The sequence below is a fragment of the Taurulus bubalis genome, assembly GCF_910589615.1.
Source record: "Taurulus bubalis genome assembly, chromosome: 2".
Taxonomy (NCBI): domain Eukaryota; kingdom Metazoa; phylum Chordata; class Actinopteri; order Perciformes; family Cottidae; genus Taurulus; species Taurulus bubalis.
In genome coordinates this window covers 22,146,286-22,173,069 of record NC_136590.1, presented here as the reverse complement: position 1 = coordinate 22,173,069, position 26,784 = coordinate 22,146,286, and the positions used below count along the sequence as shown (strand labels likewise).

The window sequence follows — 26,784 nt, the reverse complement described above, 5'->3', positions numbered from 1 at the left end:
TTTAGGTATTTGCCTTTGCCTTCAGTAACATTATCTAGAAGAACTATTCAGTAACTATTACGGGACAAATCTAAAGGACTGAACTCATCAGAGGATCCAGAGGACTTCTCATGAGGTAGCTCTCCTTTAACATCACTGGGTGTGTCCGGCCGTTGTGGGCAAAGCTGCAAATAAACGACTGATTTACTGGAAGTCAATATTGGATTTACAGGGCTTCTGCATCAATGTGATGAAGTCCCTTCATTAGTCAGGGAGCTCATTCGCTGCATTAGACTAAAGCAGATAGTTCTATATTACTTTGTTTCTGATCATTTATTTCCCGTAAAATTCAGTACATTAACATTTAAATAAGGGGTGTTAAACTCATTTTAGTTAAGGGGCCACATGCTGCCCATTTTGATCTCAAGTGGGCCGGACCAGTAAAATCATAGCATAATAACGCATACATAATGACAATATTTCTCTATGTTTAAATCATTTCAAAGTTGTTTTTTTTTAAGTATACAATTTGGAACACAGCTTTTGTTTTAAAGCTGCTCAGTTCAAAACATATAACCCCCCAAAACCAGAATTTCTCAATTAAAATTTCACATTTGGAATAAGAACTCATTTGGAACATCCAAACAGAATACCCTGTTTACTTGACCCCGTATCAAATTTGCAGTATTGTCATATTCTAGATAATAGTGGAACACTCGTGTGCATGTAAACACAGTCAATGTTCTCACAACGTGCGGGTAAGTAATCGTGAACGAAGGTCAAACCTCGCTGCCGTTTGTATAAATAGCAGCCATGCACCGATCGCTTACAGAGTGTTTTTTCTGTTGTTTTTTAAAAAGAACTACAGAAATGTTTCCAAACACCCTCAGAGGCTCAACACACGACGTCTGTGTTCGTTTATATATATGTTATATATCGTTTATATTTAAAAGTTTATATTGAGCGTGGCACGGTGTAAAGTGGAGATGTTTACAGCCAAAGATGAGCCGCCTGGCTGTCTGCACTGCTGGCCCTTTGACGCTGAGTCACTGAGACGTCACACAGTCACGCCACCTCACTGTAATGTCTCGTGACATCAGTGTTTCTCGCCACGCTTTGGCCTCGGTAGGTTCGGGAGATGGACAGTCAGAGGGGTGGAATATTCATTAGACAACCGAAAGATGGCATACAGTTTAATTATTTTTATTTTTTATATATATACTTTATTAAAGAATATGCACAATATGGTGTACAGGGATCAACGAATAAGTGTTTTCATTTTGTGTGTGTGTGTGTGTGTGTGTGTGTGTGTGTGTGTGTGTGTGTGTGTGTGTGTGTGTGTGTGTGTGTGTGTGTTGATCTGTTTATAATAGTAATGAAGAAAGTGACAGGAAAGTGTAGAGCAAACAGACAACGTAAAGTAAAAAATGAGAGGAAATACAAATAATAATAAAAATAGATAATAAGGAAAAATAATTAATCAAAACACACCCACCCACAAACCCACCCACACACATGGTCTTTACGTTTGTTCACAGAGTTTGTATTACAGTAGATTTGGTTGCAGTAAATCAGACAGATGAGGGACAGAACCCGACGCGCCTCATTCATTGGGCAACACCGACAGGTCTTGGAAGTAGGAGATGAAAGGCTGCCACTTCCTCGTGAAATGTTCATTACAGCCTCTAAGTATATATTTTATGGCATATAGTTTCAACAGATACTAGATCCAGTCTTCATAAACGGGGGCTTTCTTTCTGGAAGGTCATGGTTCTCAAAGTTTTTCGCGCCATTCTTCGTATGTAATGAGAGTATGTCTGAGAAGTTTGCTTGCCGTTCGGCGTGAACTCACTCTAACAGTCGGACCTTTTGTATCCTCGTCTGTCGCCAGGTGGGAGGCTCAAAGATGGGAGTCATTCGCTACATGGGAGAGACAGACTTCGCCAAGGGGGAATGGTGCGGGGTCGAGCTGGATGAGCCCCTGGGGAAAAATGACGGTGCTGTGGCTGGAACAAGGTACACACACACACACACATACACATACATACATACATACGCACACACACACGCTTCAAGCTCCCCAACGTCCTCCTAAAGTGAAATTAAGGAAGATGTGTCTCCATCCGTTCAGTCATTTGTTCGTTCATGTGCGTGGACATGAAATAACCGATGTACAAGCTTTCGTGTTTTTATGTTTCATATTTATCATATTTATTTAGAGCACAACACACATTCTTCTCCCTCCAAAAATGGCAAACTGTTTAAAATCCTATTGAACTTTGGCCATCAACCAAAACGGGGGGAACAAATGGAAAAAGGTTCTCACGGTAGCCGAGTCGCTGACAGTTTTCTCGTGTCCAGATCCAGAAGCACACGTTTATTTGTCTGCACAACAGATTTCGTCTGGTTTGAGCTTTTTATTCCATTAAATGGATTGTTTGTCAGTCATTATGACCAAATGTGGGACAGGAGACTTCGACTGGAGCAAAAACTACCACAGAGGAGGATCGGAGCACTTTGCTCTGAGTTTATTTGTCGGTTGTGTGGACGGATGTTGTCACCACAACAGTGACAGTCAGGAACCACATGTGTGGTTGAGATCAAAATGAAGTTCTAGTTTGAAGAAGGGTGTGCTTTTACTTTTTTGGGAGAGGCAAAACTCCCAGAGTCCCACTGAACTATGTTCATAATATCACAGACAGATGTAGAAAACGTCAAATCCATATAAAACAGAATTTAAAAACACAAACGGTAGTTAAAGGCCGTCTTGTGAATGGATCACAGCGGCCATGATGCCAAATCATGGGCATAAAGTGAGGGGCAAACTTCCTACCACACCCATTTTCAAAGTCAGCCTTCATCATGATTTCAACGACATGGGATTTTGGGATTTGGGCCCTCAAGATTTCTAAATCCTTAAAGTAACAGTACTTGTCTGTCAGTCCAAAACTCAAAGATATTACATTTATTCTCATACAAGGCCAAAGAAAAGCAATACAAAAACATTTTAATTAACATGTTTGAACCTGGAAACAGCAAATGTTTGCCATTTGACTAAATACTTGTATCAATCATCTGTTTTCTGATATTCGTCCAAATAATTAGTAAACTAATCATTTCAGCTCCAAGTTTGGGCAATTATTACTGCTGTAGCTAACTGTCATCTATTACTAATCATTGTTGTTTTACTTCATGTACAATATTGTGCAATTAATGCCATAATAATGGCTATTTTAAACTGGTTTCTTGCTCTCTAAAGCTCCACCTGTCATTGTTTTACAGTTTTAAAGGTGATTTTAACATTAAATCGGTGACGTAGCTGGAGCTGTGAGGCGAATATGCTCCTGAAGCTCCGTACTTAACGAAACTGTCCTCTCTCCCTGCAGATACTTTCAGTGTCTTCACAAGTTTGGCCTGTTTGCGCCGATCCACAAGGTGATTCGCATCGGCTTCCCCTCCACCAGCCCGGCCAAGGCTAAGAAGAGCAAGCGCATGGCCATGGGGGTCTCCTCCCTGGCCCACAGCCCCAGCAGTTCCTCCATCAGCTCAGTCAGCTCGGTGGCCTCCTCCGTGGGTGGACGGCCGAGCCGGACCGGACTGGTAAGATGGCGGCAGCGTCTGTTTCGGGGGTTGCACGTACTCGCTTTCCTGCAAAAAAAGTTTGAGGAGACAGTTGATAAATATAAAGCCACAGCTTCATCAGAGACTTTAGTTTGTGGCCAGGAGGAGGAATGGAGTTGCTAACTTTTGATTGGTATCAATCTCAGGGCTCTCAAGTGTCATGCATTGAGCGTGACTGTCACGCATTTCGGTCTTAAGTCACGCCCTCCCGCCACACATCGTATTTCTCACGCTGAAAAAAAACTCTAGGCTATTTAATGTGCCGCAGCGCGCAAACATGACCTGGTCGCGCTGCCCTCACCATGGAGGAATCAAGCACGTCTCCCCCGAATCCCCTGCCAATCAATAAAAAGAAATGGGCTACACGAATAGCCAATCAGAAAAACTTATCTGTTGTATCTGGGTGAAATGTAATCCCGGCCGCGCCTCCGCACTTTTTTATAAAGGTTACACCAGTCACCTTATTAAAGGATTTTCAAAAAGGGGTTACACCCAAAAACATCTATTTAAAGTTTCACCCAAAACCTTCTACAGAAAACCCATTTGACTTAATGGTCCAACCAGAACCCTCTCTGGAAGTTTGTTATATTCATATGTTCATGTCGTTCATTTATGCTGAGTTTGAAATAATTAATATGCTTTTAAAAGAAAGACGCTCAAAATGTAAGCAGGCATACATACAGACATCTATATAAATGTTTGTTCTTTTAATCAAACTATTGTCTCAATTGTTCGTGTCATTTAAGGTATACTGTATACTTTGGAATTCTTATTGTTAGTTTAAACATGTTAGTTACTACATTTTCTCACATTTTCATGTTTACACCGAGATTTCACAAAATGTTTGGTCATGTTTTGGGAAATTTGGTTTAAAGTCATGGAAAACCATTGGTCAAAATGTGTATGAACCCTGTTTATATCAGATTAGGATTATAAGTATACAGTAATATATTTTCAAAACACACAAACATTCTCCTTCTACTTTTCCCCCCTTGAAGTGAATGAAGTCGCTCATAAAACAGAAAATGTTGAAACCTCCCGCCGGTCTTCTGGTCCATGTACAGTAGAGAACCACACACGCAGAAGGTTACGAGCACCTTGTGACTGAATGCATGACTTGTCCAAAGAGGTTTGTCCTACTTCACTAAATAAGGGGATTACTACTATACCGCCTTGGTTCACACACATACACAGTTGAACTACTTTGACTGCAAACAAAGATTATGCTGAAGGTTTACTCTCTACCCACGTCACTAAAGGCCACCTATTGTTTATGCAGAATATGCTGTTTTTCTCAAGCTTCTTACACCTGTTGGTCAGAGCAAGCTGATTACATCTGGCAATATGTAGTGATTATATAGTTTCCTCAGAGGGAGTTTTCATCGCCTAGGCTTTCTTTGTGGCTGGTGGCTCTTGTAGACCTACAGATATCTGGCGTTTTTACTCAACCAACGTCTTCTTTGTTTTCCGTTAGGTTGTCCGTCTTTACTCGCAAAGTGGAGGTAAAGCCTGAAACCTCCGCTGTTTACCTTTGCAATGCCTCTCGTCGTGTATCTCTACCTCTACCAGCTTGGCTTGTCCTCCTCAACTTGCTTTTCCTCCATCTTTGTCACCGGTGCGACTGCCTTGGTGCAGTGCATGATGTGTGGTACCAGTGGGCTTTTCCTTCAACCTTTACTGCAGTTGACATGTTCAAAATCAACAGGTGTGGTCCGATTCAACTTGGCTCCTCCCACTTCCGCTTACAGGTTTGAATGTAGACCCACTCACCTGACAGTTCCTGCACAGCTCGCCGCTCCTCTGTGGTATGCATGTCAAACGTTGCACATAGCTTTGCATTTCCTTTGTTAGTAAGTCTAAGGGGGGGTCCCTTATGGGCTCCTCTCAAGTATGGTAAAGGCATGGGTTGACCCGTGCAAAAAAAAAATACACATTTTTTTTCGCAGACTGAGCGATTGTTATATAAAACTGTAAATCATTGCTTGTTTTATGAAAAAAAAAGCACAAAACTGCTGCATTTGGATGCATTGAACACCATAAGTAATATACAAGTGAAATGTATGGTATGAAAAAATTAAAATGTCACAGATGTCCGCAAATGTGCCCCAATGCAAATTTTGGAGACCTTGTCTAAATGTTCTCTGTACTAAACCCTCTCTAACTTTGTTCTGCTTCACTTTATCAAAGTCAACCTTTGCAGAGAGAATGTTCACACATTGTGCTCTGATTTGGGTTAGAGTTGGACCTTACAGCTGGATCATTTCAAAGAAATAATCATCAAGAAAGTGCTTTTTTTCTAGGCGGACCTGAAACCTTTTTTTTTTTGCGTATCATCTTCATTTACTCTTAACCAGTAACATATAGACAGATATTTATACATCTGAACAAAATATCACAAGTATTCAAATAGCCCTAGTGGTTGCAGAGATACACCCTTTTTAGTTAACATTTTCGAGGAAAGGGCCTAAACATAGGGTGGTTTTCTATTGGTTAAATGTGTTGTTTGGTTAGTTTGCATTCTCCAGTCCATCTTAGTTTCCTTGCTAGTTTAGCTAGTTTAGCTTTTAGTCTACCATTAGCTCGTTCCACACCTTTGCCCTCAATTATCTTTCTCTCTACCGTATTATCAAAGTGAGCGCCATTAACAGAGCTCATCTCTTCTGGTATCCCAAATATTGGGATGACCTCTCTGGTTAGAATTGTAGCTACCGTTATATCATTTGTTTTTGCTGCCAGTCAGGCTTCCACCGGCGTGCTGATTCTGTCAATCACTGCTAACACATATTGTTTCCCGTTCACTGGTCAGATCATATCAACGAAGTCGATAACAATATGTCTGAACGGGCCATCAGGACCTGGAATATGGCCTATTGGAGCGACGTGCAATTTTATGATGTTTGTGACGTTCAGCAGGGGCGGTTGCAGTCTGTGGTGCGAAAGCAGGTTGTTGTTGTAATTCTTCTGGTTGTCCACCAAGTGGAGACGTGGAGTCCTCAGGTGTCTGCTTTACTGCTGCTTGAGCTGAGCATTGTTGTAGTACCTCTTTCTCTCCACCAGATAGAGGCATGGAGCACTCCCTGCGTGTGTGACTGGTACATGAGAGAAGGAGGGGCTTCCGGCTCCCATCCCGGCTGCTCATATTTCATCAAGTCTGGATACATGAGCGGGCCTGTATGGAGTTTTCGGGGAATTTCGTCTCTGCCTTTTAGTTGTTTTAGCAAGATCTCCAATTGCAGCTCCACCTCAACAAGTTTATCATGCAGTTGACCACATTTGGTCCTGTTGCAATTGTTTCTGTGCCTTGCTTAGCTTGTGGCGTGCTCTTTAAACCACGTCAATACTTGTCAAGCTTCTGCAAAGGCTTTTCCTTCAGGCCTTTGTCGTCGAGATATTTCTCCACCGAGCGCGTGGCTGTTATATCAGCGCTCCCGATGAGAGGCCACTCTCCTTTGGTCTTCTTATGCCATTTGGTCATACACTGCTGAATCAGGGCAATACTTACCATGTGACTCTGCAACTTTAAACAACCATTTCTCATTTGACTGACTGCTTAGATTGACGTCGTCGGACAGTCTCTTCCAACTCAAAGCTGATAAACAAATTCTACGATGATAATAGGTGGAAATGCTGGCGCCTGGCGCCTTTAATAAATGTAGATCTTACAGGCCTAGGTCAGCGCAGGTATAACACCAGTATACCGCGCTTGCTACGATGGTAAAGTGAATGTCAAAATGCAATAATCCAAGTGGAGTAATTCCACCAGCGCTTATATTAATTTTACGTCCACGTCTGTCTGGAATTACTGCAGCACACAATCCAGACACACCCAATAGTGTCAGCTACTTAGCTTATATTTGAAGACTGTTTGTGTGGAAGAATGGGCCAAAATCCCACCTGAGCAATGCATGAGACTAGTTTCTACATACATCTTGAACCAACAAAGGCTTTTGTGCCAAGTATTCAATACGTCAGCATGTTTAATACTTTGGCCCTGTGTCATGTTATTACACGTAACTTAAAATATATTTACTGAGAAAAATGGTGACGTGTCAATACTTATTTTACCCGCTGTATACAAAATGTATATAATATATCAATGTACAAAATGCTTTAGTAACATGCAGGAACAATGTAGCCATTATTGCTGTTTCATCTAATTGTACATGTTATAAATGCTGCAGACAAAGATAAATCTGGATTATTTCTATTAGTCCTATTATTAGTATTATTATTATGTTATTAAATAAAGGCCTCTGACTTGACCTGGGCCCTGTTTCTCGTACCTGGCTTACTGAGTTAGCGGGCTAATTGTCAGGATAAGATGACGTAGGTCAGGCTTTCTCGGTTTTTCGAAGCTAGATAAATCACAATAGCAACACAGCCAAAAATGTAAACCTGCTTACTGAAATTCACTGGATAAGCTGGCCACTCCCACCGGACAAAAAAGGCAGCTCACTTCCTCATTGATGAAGGAGCAATATTAGTTTTATAGGGAGAGAGTTCTTTCAGATCCCAGGATCCATCCTTTACATTATCATGACTTCCTGTACGCGGCGATATAGATTTTGCCGGCAAGAAATAATTTATTTACGAGAGCTTCTCGTGCCGCGGACATTGATCACCGCAAGCGCAGCTGATCGCCCGTCTCAGACATAGACTATCAGCCGCTGCATGCCGCGCTGTTCTTAAGTTTATTTAGCTCTTAAGAAACTTATGGATGTGTTGAAAGCACTCATAATTATATGACAGTGTTATTAGTACACCATACATATTATTATTGTAGAACATGATTAAGGTGATCGTGATACGAATACAGAGAATCACACACAATTTATTTTCACTGCTTCAATTGATTGAATTTCTGATTATGAATAATACATACATACTGATCCACCCATACACATATTCAAACTCCTAGTTATATAGTAATCTACACATACATGTATATACATATAGTACATGATTCATACGTGCATACAGTACATATATCCTCATAAGTATATATTTATTCGTAAATATAATCTGATTGATTTGGGTAATGAAGCACTTCAAATTTGCCGATACATTTTCCCAACACTGACGCATTTAACTTGTCTGATATATTTGCGACGCTTATGTCTCGCAGCGGGGTCGCTGTTAAAGTTACGTTCACGGCAACAACGTTGCAAAAACGTTGGAATATTCGCAACGCGTTTGCTGTGAATGACTACGGTATTTACTTCCTCATATGCCTTCATGATCATCTCCTGCTTCTCAGCAGAGGAATAAAAAGAGGTTCCTTTGAGTTTATTTGCCACTGTACTGTTAGAACATCGTGGTGTCAGTGCTCCATTATTATCCCTTCTGAAGAGGAGCGGGCGCGCGCATTTATCCAGATGACTGACGTCTGGCTAGAATTAACGAGACCGTTTCAGCGCAGATCAGGCGTGAAGAAACCCAGATAGCCTGATGTCAATCATCTCGCTAATTTAAGATGGAGTTTAGGACATTTGCTTGACTTTGTTTAGCCAGGTACGAGAAACAGGGCCTAGCTCTCCCAGGTGACCCAGGAATCCACTCAAAGAGCACTCTCTAGTGGTTCAAAGGAAATGTTGCAATTTTTACTTCTTTTTTTTTTTCCCAAGCCTTCAAATATTCCCTGAGTGGATGACCAATGGCGTTTAAAGGCTGATGAATAGTAATTATTTGCAGCCTTGAAGATAAAACATAATGTTTATCCAAGATCTCTTGTCATGGGAAAGCTACTCAAACAGAAAGCTGGTATTTTTTTTAATCTCTTGTATCTTTTGACTTTTTATTCATCTATCCACAACAAGTCTTGTTTTCTAAGAGATAACAAGCTTTGCCTCTTCGTGCTCATGAAATAATTAATCTGTTATTACATGAAAGCAGTCATTATGTCAGCTGAAGAAAATAGTTACACCACGATCAAGATTCTGTTCATGAAACTGGTTTTGAATATTCGATTCAATTCAGTTTATTTTATATGGCCCAACATCACAAATACAAGTTTGCCTCGGAGGGCTTTACAATCTGTACACATGACATCCCTGTCCCGGGACCTCACATCGGATCAGGAAAAACTCCCCCAATAAAGATAGTAAAAACCCTTTAACAGGGAAAATATGTTTTCTCAAAATCATTGAATATTGCTGAGAAGCCTGTTGTGTGAAGAGATGTTTTCCTGTGATCATTAAATAAAATAGAGGTTGATGTCGTTCTACTCAGAACCCTTTTATATTCCAAGAGTTTCAACTAGAACCCACGAGGGCGTTCTACCGAGAACCCGTTTATATTCCAAGGGTTTCCTCTAGAAACTACCATGGGTTTTTTACCGAGAACCCGTTTATATTCCAGGGGCTTCATCTAGAACCCGCCCAGGGCGTTCTACCGAGAACCCGTTCATATTCCAGGGGGTTTATCTAGAACTCGTCAAGGGCGTTCTACTGAGAACCCTTTTTATATTCCAAAGGTTTCATCTAGAACCAACCCAGAGCGTTCTACCGGGAACCCGTTTATATTCCAAGGGTTTCATCTAGAAACTACCATGGGTTTTTTATCGAGAACCCGTTTATGTTCCAAGGGTTTCATCTTGAAACCACTATGTTTTTTTTTTTACAGAGAACCTGTTTATATTCCAGGGGTTTCATCTAGAACTCGCCCAGGGCATTCTACTTAGAACCTGTTTATATTCCAAGGGTTTCATCTAGAAACCACCAGGTTTTTTTTTTTTTACAGAGAACCCGTTTATATTCCAGGGGTTTCATCTAGAACTCGCCCAGGGCATTCTACTGAAAACCCTTTTATATTCCAAGGGTTTCTTTTAGAACCCACCCAGGATGTTCAACTGAAAACCCTTTTATATTCCAAGGGTTTCATCTAGAACTCGCCCGGGGTGTTCTTCTGAGAACCCTTTTATATTCTAAAGTTTTCATCTAGAACCCATCGCCTTCTACTGAGAAACTGTTTATATTCCAGGGGTTTCATCTAGAACCCACCCAGGGTGGTTCTACCGTAGAATAACTTTGTTCCCTTGCATTATTTACATTTGAATCCCTTCCTCAACCCTTCTAAAGTGTTATGTTCTTCCTCATCTCAGCTGACCGAGACGTCGTCCCGCTACGCCAGAAAGATCTCGGGCACTACAGCGCTGCAAGAGGCCCTGAAGGAGAAGCAGCAGCACATCGAACAGCTGCTGGCCGAGCGGGACATGGAGCGAGCCGAGATGGCCAAGGCCACCAGCCACATCTGTGAAGTGGAGAAGGACCTGGGCGTCCTCAAGGTGCAGCACGTGCAGGTACGAAACAAGATATTATCGATCACATTTCTGTTGCTGTGTTCAGCACAAACCAAATGACTTAATAACTTGTGGAACATTAAATATCTTCTTACTACCCACAGTATATAACGGAGAACGAGAGCAGCCTCCAGCAAGTCAAAGTCATGCTGGCCAGCACACAGAAAGACAAAATGGAACTGGCCAATCAGCTCGAAGAAGAGAAAAGGTAATCGAAGCTGGAACCTAAATCTAAATCATTGGAAGTGTCTTTTACAAAAATAGATTCTCAAATCATTATAAATAAAATGGTCTTCTTGTTTCAAATTAGATTTTAGCTTCTTCCTCAATGTCATTCTTAAAGGTCTTTGGAGAACCACTGTTCATGTTGTTACATGGGGGGAAAGTAAATCTCAGAAATGTAGGCGCTAGCTAGAACCATTTAGGGTTATTTGGCTTGTCAACATAGTATAACCCTTATTGTTCACTAGGAGAACCTTTTTATAAAGGTTCCACCTGGAGCCCTTTCAGAGGGTTCTGCCTCGAACCAACATAAAGAGTTCTACCTCGAACCATCTGTGAAAGGGGAACCCCCTAGAAGCCTCTGTGAGATTCTACATACATAGAACCCTTTTATGGTGTTTTAGTTCCACCTAGAATACTCTTGAGGAGTTGTATCTAGCACCTTTCCACCTTCTAATGGTGCTAACAAGAACCCATCTAATGGGTTCTACTGAGAACCCTTATATACGCCAAGGGTTTCATCTAGAAACCACCCAGAGGGTTCTATCAATTACCCTCTTATATGCCAAATGTTTCATCTAGAACCCACCCAGTGGGTTCTATCGATTACCCTCTTATATGCCAAATGTTTCATCTAGAACCCACCAGGGCGTTCTACCGAGAACCCTTTTGTATTCCAAGGGTTTCATCTAGATCACACGCAGAGAACAACTTTATATTGTAAGGGCTTCATCTAGAACTCACCCAAGGGGTTCTACCGAGAACCTATTTATGTATTACATTTTATTCCTAAGGGAATTCCTATTCTTGTTCCTGCATCGTATGTTTCAAACTTGGTTATGTATTGTCACAATGTTTTATTTTGTTATCATCACTGTAGTTTTTCTAGAATGTATCTCAAAGGAATAGTTAAACATTTTTGGTCGGGCTTCCCTTTGAAAGCCGACGAGTCAACTATAAATTCATCTGTCGGTCAAACCTCATTCTTCAAGTCAAGCCATTGTTTGTTGTTTTTAGACGCCAGATCTATAAAGAAGTAAACCATTTAATCGGCATTTGATTTGATGTTTTCATCTTCTGTACCACATCTCACACACACTTATTTTTTTCAGGAAAGTGGAGGACCTCCAGTTCAGAGTAGAGGAGGAATCCATCACCAAAGGAGACCTAGAGGTATTTATCCGCATAATCAACCAATAAACTGTATAAATATTAGAATAAATGTACCTGCACATGCAATCCAGAGTATCCTTTAATATCATGGACCCTGATAGGGCAAAATAAATATTTATAAGTAGTTTATACATGCAGAGAAGACTGTAACGTCTTTTGGATGCACAAAACCTCAACATTTTCTATTGACAGCATGCAAACATTTAAAATAGCTTTAATGAGAGGATGATGTGAACCCCGCTCAACATTTGATTGGCAGCTTCTGCCTGTTCGCCCCAGCAATACGGGTATTTCATGCAAATACAGCGCCATGGCTTTCAGCTGCAGTATAATTTAGGGGAAAAAGTCGGGGGAGGATTTAAAAGCCGGTTGACTTCAATGAAGACTTACACCTCAATTTTAAGCCATGCAGAAAAGTGTGAAATCCATTAGAGGCAGTACGCCACCTGTCCTCGCTCCTGTATGCCCCTCGACAGAGAACCACAGTGGAAGGTAAATTCAATTTGTTCTCTTTTCAATTTGCTTTTGGCTCTCCCTGCATTTAGCCGTCTAATATATAGACCAAGAAACCAATTTATGATGGCACAGTCTCTAGTATAGTGGCAGAATATTCCAGGTGCTTTTAGACAAAAAGCTTCAATACGACAACTGCTGTGGCCCTCTTTTGTAATTGAGTGTAACGTTCTAAAAGTCACTTTTACACAACGAAGTGTATCAAACACAGTAGGCTGAACTGTTAGGCTGGTGATTTTTTTTTTATTTTTTATTATTATTTCAGTTTTGTAAGTCACATGAGAAGACAAAAAAAACATTTCCCAGACTTCCCTACTTTGTCTGTGGAACTCATCATCAAAAATATCCATTTACTTAATTATTCCCTCAGTAAACATAGTTTCAAATCTTTTTCAATACAGCATGATGTTCATTTAGTAAATTATGGTAATTTATAGTCAAACAGACCATAAAGCAGGGGATGCTTTAGGGCGGGTATACAAGGTGATTGACACAACTTTAGCCCTTTCACAGTGGGTTTTTACTTCATGAAAGTTAATTGTAACATTGTACTTCGCTCCACCATATTGTGTCACTTTCTGGTTGCAAAAATGACAAAATGGTGACATCCCAAAAGCAAAGATGCCAACCTTGAGGCTTCAAAAGCGTCGTCCTCAAAACAAATGGGTGGCGTCACAAATGTATACTTTCAATTTAAAAACAAAAAGCATGAGTATTTTCAGCTGAATTTAATTTGAATGGAGTTCTATTGCACAGAGGAAGAGGAGATATCAGGCTTTGGATACACAGGAAATGCGTGTGAGTAGACGTATTTATAGGTTTTTTTCTTTTTAATGGGATTTAATGAGAATAAAAAAAAAATCACCAACCTTATCTTTCAGTCATAACCATCCCCAAATGTGCAGAGCAGTGCTAATCAACAGAGATTTAATAAAAAGTAAACTATGTAAATAATCAGCACATCATTAAAACAATATGTTTCCCATAATACCTTGAATATGAGTACACGGTATATTTAATTTGTGCAGGGCTCTTGAGGCTCTGATTACCTGAACAGTACAGACTGAAATGTCTCCAGCAGAGTTGTCCCTCCCTTTTAAAAAAAATTAAAATAAATTAAAATGAACTTCACCTCAGAGCCTAAATCCCTCCTGGTCACATGATCAACTCTGCCCTCTGATCATACGCTGACCGTTGTTCTGATCTCTATCATTCCCCTCGGATCTGTATGGCTCTTCTTTTTTTGTTTTCTTCTTCTTCTTCTTCTTCTTCTTCTTCTTCTTCTTCTTCTTCTTCTTCTTCTTCTTCTTCTTCTTCTTCTTCTTCTTCTTCTTCTCCTTTTCTGTCAGTCTCTTGTTCCTCCCTGTATTTCTCTTTGTCTCTCTCTGTAGACTCAGAGGAAATCGGAACGCGCCCACATTCGTCAGCTCGAGCAGAACCTGCTCCTCGAAAAGTCGAGAGCAGAGGCGCTCCAGAAAGACTTAGAGAAGAGGAGGGTAAAGCGCACCGGCCCTCTGCCTGTTGCCCGTGTGCACCTGTTTGCTTCCATGTTGATAGTAATGTAAAGTGTGCACATTTATTTCAAATCAAACCAGAGATATGTGAATGATCATTTGAGATCAATACACATATAACGGCCCCCGTAATCTCACTTTAAAAGAGCTTTCCAGTTATTTTTAATCCAAGGCTTTGGATCAATTCATTGCCTTTTTTATATTGGGATTTGTTTAAATAAGAAAAAATATGATATTATTTCCAGCCTTATCTTTTGAAATACATGTCACAAATATGTTGGTGTGTGAAGTGTTTTGGTTATTTTACTACATAATATGGAAACCAGAAGGGAACTCTGAGCGAGCGGACCTCCGCCAAGGACGTTTCCATTAGTAAAAAACAAAGCGTGATTCGGATCCACTCCAAAATTGAATATGTTCTTCTCTGGCTCATGTTTCAAGAAAAAAAAATCAGGCCACTAGTTTTACTGGAATACAGACGACAAACAACCGACAATATCACCGTCCTTGGTGGAGGTCCTTGGTAGCCAGTCCAGATGTCTGACCTGAAAAGTGAATATTGTGCAAAATCTCATAAACAAATATTGAGACTGGCTTCATCCTCCATTCCGTCATCATGTCATGAGTCATAATGCTCTTTGCTGTCGACCCAGTGCTTCCCCCTCATACATCCGTCAGCTGCTTCACCTGTATTCTGCTGCTAATCTTCTTTTAAATTGTGATATATCTTCTTATTTTTATTTATTTATTTCTATAAAGGTCGGACTTTTGAATCAGCTGCCAGCTGCATTTGTATACGTCCTTCCATTTTAGTGGATGAATCTCCCCGAGCTCCCTGCTCATGGTCTGAGCAGTTACGCTGTTAGTACCACATGATAAACATTTGGTAAATAGTTAGCGGGATTCATCGCCGATTTGAAAGTTTTCAAGACGAATCCCGGCGGTATCGCCCTTTGACCCCCAGTCCTTTCCATCACTTTGACATGCAGCGCTGCACGTCACGATGACAAAGATGCGGAACCACAAATCAAACCCAACGACTTTGTCCTTTCCCGATTTCCAAAGACAACAAAACACTTTGAAAACGCTGGATTATTATTATTATTATTACTACTATTTTTGATGCCAACAGGGAGGATGCTCTCATGACGCAGTGTCCTCAAGGTTGGGTAAGAGAACCAAGGTGAAGAGAAAACCAAAGATTTTATCTTGTTTTTTTGGCTTTGATCCGCTGCCGAGCTATCTTCAAGCTATCTTCAACTTCAACGTCGACTTCAGACGCTGTCAAGGACGTCCATCTTGCATAGACTCTCTTTATCCTTCTCCCCTCCTGTGTGTCTGTGCCGTGATCTGATTCAACTATAACTCTGAGGTCTGGTAGACCACATCTGTGTACTGTGCAGCAGGTCCTCCTCCTTAATCCTTTATTTGAAGTGTGCGCAGGATGTTTGTTTGCAGAGTCACTGTGTGGAGTGTTTTTTACATATTTGCTTGGCTGCTTCTAGATGATCAGAGAATGGCTGTGCTCTCCTCTCATCTTCCACTTCTTTGCACATACAGTGAGCTGCACAAATATTTGGACAGTGACACGTTGACCCCCTTGGCACGTTGACCCTTAATGTCTCTGGATGAAAATGATGCAATGAATGACAGCAGCTTTAAATACAAGGACAGCAGCATCATAAAAATGAGGATAATGGTTTGTTTTGACATCTGTGTGCATCTGTGTGCAAACCCAAAGTGGTGCCAGTATGTTGATGGCACTGCTCTAAAATCATAAGCAACTACAGTTTTGACCTGAGAGAAATGAAGGGGACACTAGTGAGCAACAGAAAGATATTAAATGACTAATTCAGAGGACTTATTAATAATAATAATACAAATAGGAGCAACAAACTACGACGAAAAGATCAAAACATAGAATATAATGAAAATCAATTCTAAACAAATGGATAAAAAAGTATCCACAAATTCCAATAGCAGATTTAGATGTCAACATGACACATTGACTTGACAAGTTTTCTGAAATTACATGTTTAAATGTCCTAAATAAGTGAGGCATTATCGAATGGTAACATTTGGTGAATTTAGGAGAAATCTGCAGACGCAAAGAGAAAAAGTAGTAAAATAAATATTGATATTAGTCTGAAAGAAGATGTGTTAAAGCAGTGGTTCTCAAACGACCCTCTAGTGGGGTGTGGAGGTATTACATGTATTACAATGCCTGTACTTTGTTTACGTTACACCGTTAACAAACGCTTGCGACTCACCGATTCTTGGCGTTTTGCTAAAAGTCCTCCATAAGATCTTCGTGAGATCGACTTTTCTGCTGTTGCATCTCTCAAAACGGAATATAGATTTAAGCTCAACATTGAGCATGAATTGAGAGCGGACGGATCAAATCTACAACCCTGTTATAAAAATATTTGTAGAGGAAAGCAGCTCACTGCAGCCACTAATACTGATACAACGTGATGGCTCACACATCTGCGCTCATTTTGTTTTGCACAGGTTGAACGTTATTGTTATTATCCTGAAAAGATATTTAGTGCAAAACAGGTTATTTGCAGCCACAATAGGCCACAACAAAATCTCATCATTGATGCATGAAAAACAACGTGTCTCACCACGTGTGGTGTTTTGTAACTAATTCCAACATGAGGATGTAAAACACAGAATGTAAGTAAGGTCTGCATAAATACTGACCACTAGGGAAAAAAATAGTCTGTGTCATTTTGCATATTAGGAGTCCAGCAGGGAGCCAAAATGATCCAGTTTGTCACTGTCCATGTGCTCAATGTCTCTTTCTCCTGTATATATTCACTGGAATGCACTTGGCCGTCTCCAGCTCTTGCAAAGATCTTCAGGGGTTTCCCTCTGAGTTCCCTTTTCCTGAGGCCTGATTTCTGCTCCTAAAAGTCAGTTTTCGCCTTTTCTCTGGAATTACGTAGTTAAGCTGCAGGTTCTCCCACCTGTTGCGTTAATAATGTCATTCGTAAAATCGTTCCTGCCACAGTGACGGATGTCGTGTTTCCCTTTTCCCGCCAGCAAACCACAGTTGAGGAGCAGAGTCGTATCATGCAGCTGGAGGAGGAGCTCGGCCTCCGGAGAGCCGAGATGGAGAACCTCCAGGCCAAACTCAGGGGGTCCGACACAAGCTCGCAGGGGGCCAGTGACGATGGAGCCGGCGCCCTGGGGTCCGACGCCCAGCCGGAGACCCTGGTCCTGCGCGCGCAGCTGGTGTCGGCGGGCCGCGAGCACCACAAGGAGAGCAGCGAGCTCAAGGAGAAGCACAAGGCGGCGCTTGCAGCCAGCCAGCAGGAGATCGACTCGCTGAAGGCGCAGCTGGAGAAAAGAAGCCAGGAGGTCAGTGAGATGAAGCAGAAGGTCCAGCAGGCCACCAAAGAGAACGTGGAGATGATGGACACCTGGAAGGTATTCTCATAAAACAGTTTAACATAATACAAACCACTCAGAGGACAGTTGGGAAACTAGCAAGAATATGCTCGTTTCTTTTTTTTAAACGATCTAACCAAAAAGCTCTTTTCCAATGTAGCCTCTATGAAACGTCTCACACGCATAGAGAAATAACTCAACAAATGATATAGGTTATTCCCACTTCCATCTGCAGGTTAAATTCGACACTTTAACGGTGGACCACCAGCGATCCCTGGGGGAACTGAAGGCCTCGTTGAGTGGCGATCGTCCTGCTCCAGTGGGCTCGGAGCAGGACGCCCAGGAGCTGAGGGCCTCGCTGGAGAGCCTGAAGACGGAGCACCAGCTGGAGGTGGAGAACCTCAAGGCCAAACACAAGATCGAAGCCGCCATCCTGACCAAGGAGCGGGAAGACTTCTGCACTCGCCTGCAGGAGGCCAAGGAGCAGCTGGCCGAGGGCAACCAGGTGTGGAGGGCCGAGGCGCAGGTCAACAGCGAGAAGCGGTCCCTGGAGGAGGCGGCCGAGAAGCTGCAGAAGACGGAGCAGAGGCTGGGGGAGATGGAGAAGCTTCGGGCGGAGCAGGACAAAAGCACGGAGCAGCTGAGGGAGCGGCTGGAGCTGGCGGAGAAGAAGATGGCCGACTATCAGGCTCTGCAGAAGGCCCAGGCGGAGAGCCAAGAGGAGATCCAGAGGCTGGAGGACAAGCTGAGGGTGACGGCAAACCAGCTCCAGGCCATCCAGGCGGACCGCTACACATCCCACGATGCAAATGTGCGTGGCCGAGGAGAAGTAGCCAATCAGAAAATCCAGACCCAAATATCTATATGCTGTCATTGCTTTGATTTGAACTCTCTCAACTTTGTTGTCCTTTTTCAGATGATAGAGGATAATGACATTTCAGAGGAGAAGATGAAGCTGAAACAGAACATCGAAGGTATCAACATGTTTATTTTCACTAAAGTATCATGAAAATAAATATTTCAAACATAATGTTAATGTTTTAATGGCGGAAATCACCACAAACATCCCAGTGCCTTGGCCCAAAAGACAATCTGTCCACCAACTATCATGGTGTCGTTGAGACTTTACGATGCTCTACTTTTACACGAGGAGATGATAAGCAACGTTAAACCTGCATCAGTGCATTTGAACAGTGAGTTTTCCTTTTGTTGTTTTCTCCAGAAACAATGGAGAAGTTGCTGAAAAGAGAGAAAGAGGTCTGCACCCTCACTTCCCAGGTTGAAGCCCTCAAGAGCCAGACGGGAGGTAAATGTCCTTTCACATGTTCCTTGACAGAGACTCGGAGGTTTGACTCTGTTATACGCCTCTTGTGTTTTGGTTTACGTCGTGGCCGTATTATCTGGTGACTCCCAGCGTCCATTGTTGCTCGTCCTGACGGCAGTTGTTAAGAAACACCAAGGGAACATGTGGGAGCTCCTCGTAAAAAAGCCTTCAATCAATTACAAATGCAGACTCATCTGTGTTTTATTATCCACGCCGACCGTTAAGTTACCACGAGCAACCACGGACGCATTCGGCGGAAAGTCACCAGTTAACACGGCCGCTCGTTAAACTGAAACACCCGTTGCTCTGAAACCCGGATCCTGTCTGAATTCTGCAGAACTTGAGTTGATTCTGGTCACCGAACAAGCAACGACGAGACATTTTGATGCTCGTAACAGTTTTTATTCAATGTTTAAAGCTTGATAACTCGTCTGGATGTATGGAGCGTGACACAATTTATGTTGCTAACACGCACACACACACACACACACACACACATAGGTGGTGAAAGGGATTATAAAAACAGTGACAACCACTTTCGTACAGCCAGTAATTGTTTGGTTTCGATCAGTTTGCTATTGGCGAACGCATTTCCTCACCAGCCAATTAGAGTTTTTGTTTTTAGAAAAGATCTGACATATTTCTCAATGAATAAACGTATTATCTGCGTCATATTTACATAATCAACCTTCATTAGTGTCATTCTTGCTCACTCTGTGCGGCAACTGCGGGCTTCACTTTCTTTTTTTCACAACCAGCCATGCTAACCCTTCTTTGATCATCGCTGAAAATTTTTTCTTTTGGAAAAGAAACTCAAGTTCCTTCACATCAAAAGTAGCCCAAACACATGTTGTGTAGCTCGGATAATCAGATTAACTCATATGAGAAAAAAGATAGTGAATAATAAAAAAACACTGTATGAGACACACAGGGAAGGATAGTTTCATTATTATTTATCCCGAACTAACAGGACTAACCACCGTTCCCCCCAAATCTCCAAAATACAGTCGTACTTCTTTAATAATAATACTTTGATTTTATATAGCGCTTTTCTGAATACATTCATCTGCTGAAGGTGGAAGGTTCCTCTGTGCTTAAAATAGTGTCAGTCATACATCTAATTAAGGAAGTGTGATATGTAAGTCAACGTTTGGTGCGACCATGGCGCAGTGGTGAGCAGGGTAGTCCTCCAATCAGAGGCTCGGCGGTTCGATCCCCGTCTCCGCTAGCCCATGTCAATGTGTCCTTGAGCAAGACACTTAATCCTAAATTGCTCCCGTAGCTGCGCCTACAGTGTATGAATGTTAGATAGTCCTGATGTGGCACCTTGCATGGTAGCTCCTCTCATCAGTGGGTGAATGATTCCTATGTAAAGCGTGAAAAGAATATTCTGGTGTCAAACTCTGCAACATACTTTAATATATTTGTCTATTCCAACTGGTGCATTAACAGTTATTGGTAACATATCGTACCTTATATATTATTATGTGTGTTTATTCATGTGTACACATCATTCACAGCTAGGTTAAATATATAAATGTGTTCAAAACTAATGGAGGGTTGTTAAGTTTGCTCGTTTTTTATTATGAACAAATCAATACTTCATGAATGAATAAAATAATAATAATAATAATAATAATAATAATAAGCCATTCAGAGATATAAAAACTTTGAATATACATACTTGATATTTAATATACAATGACAACTGTTTCATATGTCATTGTATATTAAATATCAAGTATGTATATTAAAAGTTTATCAGCTGTTTATATAACAGTTATTAATGCTTCATAAGATGAGTTAAAGTTGTTTAACAGACATACAAACACTTAAACAAATACAGAAATCAGCATTCTACATTATTATATGTTATGTGGCAATAATCATATTAAATACTGAATGAAGTGGAACTTCTTAATTCTCTTCCACCAGCACTGGAGAACAAAGTTCGCTCGGGGGAAAAGAAAGCCGAAGCGCTGGCCCGGGAGAAGATGCGCGTGGAGTCCGAGCTGGAGTCCGTGACCAAGAAGTCCCATGATGCCTCTGGGCAACTAGTCAATATCAGCCAGGATCTGCTGAAGAAAGAGAGGTATGCAGCCACGGCTTTATTGATTTCACAATCTGCCTCTGCACTCACTGGGAAAATGGAGTGACAAAATGATCAATTTGATAATGGACAGATACTCGGAGCCCACGGGCGATGTAATGATTTGATTGCACATGTCGTTGACTTAACAATATTATTATTTCATTTTGTAATGTTCCATTTGGAACATTGGTCTTCCTTCTATTAAAAGCAAACATATCGCAAAGGCTTTTGGGTCGATAGCAGTGATTGGTCAACGTGTCAAATTTGACCATTTAAAGCACAATTATCATTATATCACATATATTATTTTCAGTGTACACCGATGAATTCAGATTTTAGCTTATATAAATGTGACACTATATATATATATATATATATATATATATATATATATATATATATATGTTCTGGAAATCTGTGCAATTTAACACATATTTAATAAGATAAATGCATAATTAGTATATTTTAGCATATTCATAACATCATATTTCAGAAAACTTGTAATTCAAAAGAAATGTCAGTCTTAATGTCAGTAATACACTGTGGAGGTTTCATGGTGTAATACAATTAGTACATTTCTTTACTAATTTTATTTATTTGTAATTCATGTTATTGTGGAGAAACCTAAGATGGTTTTCCACTTTGTGGACAATAAGGTTTCCAAAGTAAAGTTAAAGCTCAGCAGAAATTGAAGTTTTTTATTTTATTGTTGAAAAATAAAATAATTAAATACAAATGTCAAACTTAAAAACATCATGGAAATGAGTTCTGTACACAGTAAAAAAGAAATGCATAATAAAAGGTATTACAAAGAGAAATCCAAAGTGATTAACTCCATGAACGTATTCAGCAAGATTCAATGAGCTCAGTCGCTTAACAGCCAGAACCTCGTTGAATATTCTGCATACATTTACATGTCTGATGACTTTTTAATATCACCTGAAGGGGTTTAGCAGATCTCAATAGCCCCGTTGTATTATACTAAAATAAGTACTGAGGAAACACATCTTAAATACGCTGTGGTGTGTAATGTAAGCCTTAATGATCTGATCAATTATAACTTAAAAAAAAGTCAAGAAATGTAATTCTGATAACTGAGAAATATAAATATGAATACAAAAAAATTGTGTCCGTGTTAGAAAAGATACATTATTTTTGTATAACTTGAATTTATTATTCTTGAAGTCACTGAGAATAAAAAAATACTAAAGGCTTTTTGATAAAAGGTGTTTACTTGTGCGAGTTTTAGCATTAAATAAATGTCTTTGTCTTTGTTTGTTTACATTATTACACATATTTAGTATATATGATTATAACATTTAAAAAAATTAACAAATTTACAGAGAGAGAATTAGATCCTAAAAATGTCAGGAAAACTCCTCTGACAGGAAGTATCTCAAAATGAATCAAAAAGAGTAAGTTGACACAAACTTCCTGCAGTTATTGCATTCACTATTTGTGCAGTTACTGAGTTATGTACTATTGTTGTTATGCATTGAATATAATATTAAATGATATCCATAAAATATGTCGCATATAGCTCCAAATCGCACACTTTTTATTTTTTACTTTTAGTTCATACTGCAGCTGCGCTCACAAAACATGTGCAAAAGCTGTTGCATGTCGTATGCGTTCAGTTGGGACACATTCCTTCATCACAGCGTTGCACCTTTGACCCTCTTGCTCGTATATCTGCAGCCCAAAAGGATTGTGGGTCAGAACAGCCAGAAAAGCAAACGCTGGCTTCATACTGCAGAATGCAACAAGACACATGAGAACATCCTGGTATTTTCATTTGACACACTATGTATTGGGGCACGCTGGATCTTTTTATGGCACACTGAATAGCCCAGCTGGCCTTTTCCTCTTGAGTTTATGGAAATAAACTCAGACCTGCCTCTTACAGATTGAGTTTAATTATTTTTGCCACACTTTTTTTTTACTAGCCTCCCAAAGCCATGACCAATCTGGTTTTATTTTGTGAAACTCAGGATTCAACCATCCAAGTGTAAAGTGACAGTAGTCACAATATCATTGCAGACATGCAATGGAAGTCCACACGCATTCAGACAACTCTACAGATTGTACATTACTGGCTCTCTTACATGATGCACTTCTTACATTATTGATGGTTATGATGTTACTAAATGCAACGAGGCACTAAAAATAAGTGCTTCTGGCTACAGCAGAATATTTTCTTTGTGCCTCACCACTGCAGCAATTATGTTGTATGCGATAAAATTATATAGCATCGCTTGAAAAATTCTGTACGTGGCCCCTTTGAGTTAGTGCTAGTGCTAGTGGATGGTGGTGTTATTAGCGCTGCTGCTGCTATTTCAGTCTGTGACATCCTTTTAGAGGAAAACAAACTAGTACATCGCCTCAGGACAGTCAACTTTGAACACATTTCTATCTTTGGAAGATAATTCACGGAAGCCAATTACTAGCAAGCTCATGTGGTAGAAGACATGATTTTTAGAAGCAAACAATAATACGAAACAATATAATAGAAAATAAAAATATATTAGGTGATGTGACGATGTTTAGTGATGGTCAGCGTGCCTGAGGTCCTGAAGGAAACGTTGAGGGAAGAGGAAGAAACCATTATCAGTAACTATAACGCAAGGAACCTTTGTCTGTGTGTCCTTCACTGTCTGTGGACAGTGCTCTGTGCAGCAACAGGGGGGTGGAGCTTCAGGGTTTTGCTTGACTTGAACATGTCACATGTTTAACAGGCCGCAGCCCGTTGACTGCAGTTCACTTTGGCTGCTGGAAATGCTGACGTCACAACCAAACTCTTATTCACTTCCCTGCAGCAATCGGCCCTCTCCAAAAGGGCTCGCGTTCCGAGAAAAAAAAAAGCCAAGCGCAACAAAGCCACGCCCCCCTGACAAAGCAGTAAGCAGCAAAACCAAGCGCCAAGCAATAGGGTCGCGCGGAACGGACACTGCACTAAAATAACCTTTCACTAGTAACATCACAGCTTGAAAAAGATGCTTTAACAATTTCAGCACACAGGGAGGAGTCTGGCGGGGGGGCGGGGGGGGGATTCAGGGGGGATTCAGGTCAAAGTAGGTCATTTTTCAATTTCTGAACCGAAAAACACATTTTTGGGACTGAATATGCTAAACATGTCAATGCTTGTGTTTATTGTGATTTATTATTGCAATCGAGGAGCCATGTTTTGCTCAGATTCTTGACTTTTGATCATATTTATGCAAAAAACAAGTTAAATCATAATTTTTTTAAATTTTTTTAAAGGCAAGGAGTTACGGATTCGTTAGAGATCAAGGTCAATGACGGTCTGGTAATACCAAAGGCAATCGTTTGTTGAGTTCCATTATGTGTCGTCCTTCCAGGAGTCTGAACGAACTGAGGGTGTTACTCCTGGAGTCACACCGCTATTCCCGGGACATGGAGAAAGACCTGAACCGGGAAGTGCACAAGGCCGAGTGGAAGGTGAAGGAGCAGAAACTTCAGGACGACATCCAGACCCTGCGAGAAAAACTGCTACTACTGGTGAGGAGGAAGCACTTGGTGGTGATCAGCTCGATGATGCAACTCGATCTTGCATCTTTTTTTTTACCTACCCTGCCTGATAAGCAAGCGCCCATGTCTTTGAAAACTCCACACCTATCATTTTAAACGATTTGAAACCCTGATGACATCATCAGGCCGAGACATCACCAGGGTTATTTTCTAAGATTGAGAAAGTTCCTCCTTAGCCTCAAAAGACAACTGTTGCAGGGTGAAAAGCAAACTGATTTTGATGTGTGTTTTCCTTTTAAAAACTTACTGTCAAAGAAATTAAAGTCAACCTTTTCCTTTTAAAATGTATCTAGAAACATAATTCTTTATTATTCAGCCCCTCAATAATGCATCTAATGACTAATTCAGTTGTTTTTAAAGCTTTGGGATTAATTGGGATTAATCACAGTTATAATAAGTAGTATAGTGCTGGTAAGTATATGCTTACACAGACAGCTAGAAGGAGATTGGTGGTTTAAATATTCACTGTATAATCTGTGCCAACTGAGATGATCCTAAAGAGGATGTTTAGTGTGTTTTAAATATGAAAATGTGCTCTTTTTAATAATAATATGAAAAGTGTATAAAAACCTGTTTGTTTTTTTAGATGTTACTCACACATACTGTAGCTTGGTGGTGTAACAGCAGGCGTTGGCTGATGTCTTCCTGCCGTTTCTATGTTTTAGGGTCGGGAGCGCTTGTCACCCGACCACCGGCGGTACTCCATGCTGGACCCCTCCGTCCTGGACTCGGAGGTGAGCCGCCTCCGCCAGCGGCTGCTCGGCACGGAGGACGCCCTGAGGAACGCCATGGAGCACAACCAGCAGGTGGACCAGCTGGTCCAGGCCATGGGCAGGCGACCAGACAAAAGCCCGGTAAAACTTAAATTTCAAAGAATAAAAGACGAAACGCATGAAAATGTATTTTTGATGCAAGGCAGTTTATGAAGAAGTAGCCATATTAAAAGAGGATGCTTGGAGATGTATAAGAATAAACTAGGATGAGGGGTTTTATGGTAAACATCAAGCTACCGCAAGTTAGCTTAGCTTAGCATTAGCTTAGTATAAAGACACACAATATACACCTGCCCACACCTCAAAAGCTTAAGGTGTTTTCCTGTACAGACATGAATGTAGCATCACTGTACATACTTATACTACTGTACATGCATTTTTGTACTTTTATTATTTCATTTTCTTAAATGTATTCTATGTATCTCTCCCTTTGGGGGTGAATAAAGTATATAAGTGGTAAAATAGTCCTGTAATTTCACTTCTGACAGTCAAACAATACGCTGACGATCCGTGACTGTGTTTTTCAGATTCACGGTGCAAATTCAGCCAATGGAATTCATCATCAGGAGTTGGACAGTGCTCGAGATGTTGGTATTCTGTCTTTATTTTTTTTAAACCATTATGGATGTGGTGATATTGTTCATGCTTTTCAATGCTGAGACATTTTATTTATGTGTGTGTTTTTTTGGGGGGCTTCTCAGGAACAACACTGATATGAGCAGAAGAGATGAGACTGAACCGGAGCACGCAGAAGTCCGTCTTAAAGAAAAGCTTGTCTGACGTTTTCTCCTGATCCTTCGTCGGACGCCTGAGGAAGATTTCAGTTTGCAGTTTAATACCAAAATAACGAATCTCTTTATCTCGAGTGAATTTATGTGTCGTTGCAGAAAGCACCTATTAGCCAATCACGAAGGCCGCTTAAAGTACTATAGAATATACACAGGAAATGGGACATGGCCATGAAGAGATATTATGGGTACAACTCCTGAGATTTTTGATGCTTTATCGTAGTTAGACAAATTTCGATCCGCAAGTTGCCGGGAACTCTGTGACAATTCTTAATTTTTAATCGGAAAGAAAACGGCTGATGGACAGCGATGTGAAGAACTGAAGAAACTGGGTCTCTGCCGCTTCGTTTGTTTTATTTATTACTTTTACTTTGCTCCTCAGCTTTGTTATGATCCTCTTGGCCAGTGATACTCAGAGCGACTCTTCGAGGAAAACTTCAACTATTATTATTCAGGGAGTTTAGCCCGTTTGTCACTTTACTTCATACCTGATGAGAGAAATTGGTCTGTTCACGCTCCTGCTTTCATGTACAATATGATGAG

General features: G+C 40.7%; 1 protein-coding gene across 1 annotated transcript in view; it reads left to right on the top strand.

Moving 5' to 3' along the window:
• The window catches only part of clip2 (CAP-GLY domain containing linker protein 2), a gene marked incomplete at its 5' end in the record, with an annotated part of 42,751 nt that extends 15,967 nt beyond the window's left edge, over positions 1–26,784 (top strand). Inside the window, 16 exons of the mRNA XM_079234865.1 lie at positions 1,871–1,995; positions 3,366–3,579; positions 10,700–10,897; positions 11,002–11,105; positions 12,232–12,292; positions 14,197–14,301; positions 15,461–15,502; positions 17,368–17,754; positions 17,951–18,526; positions 18,632–18,689; positions 18,938–19,021; positions 20,975–21,131; positions 24,491–24,650; positions 25,346–25,534; positions 25,981–26,040; positions 26,155–26,784. Coding sequence (XP_079090991.1) covers positions 1,871–1,995; positions 3,366–3,579; positions 10,700–10,897; positions 11,002–11,105; positions 12,232–12,292; positions 14,197–14,301; positions 15,461–15,502; positions 17,368–17,754; positions 17,951–18,526; positions 18,632–18,689; positions 18,938–19,021; positions 20,975–21,131; positions 24,491–24,650; positions 25,346–25,534; positions 25,981–26,040; positions 26,155–26,166 — 2,532 coding nt within the window. The 3' untranslated portion in view covers positions 26,167–26,784. The remainder of the gene's footprint in view (positions 1–1,870; positions 1,996–3,365; positions 3,580–10,699; positions 10,898–11,001; positions 11,106–12,231; positions 12,293–14,196; positions 14,302–15,460; positions 15,503–17,367; positions 17,755–17,950; positions 18,527–18,631; positions 18,690–18,937; positions 19,022–20,974; positions 21,132–24,490; positions 24,651–25,345; positions 25,535–25,980; positions 26,041–26,154) is intronic.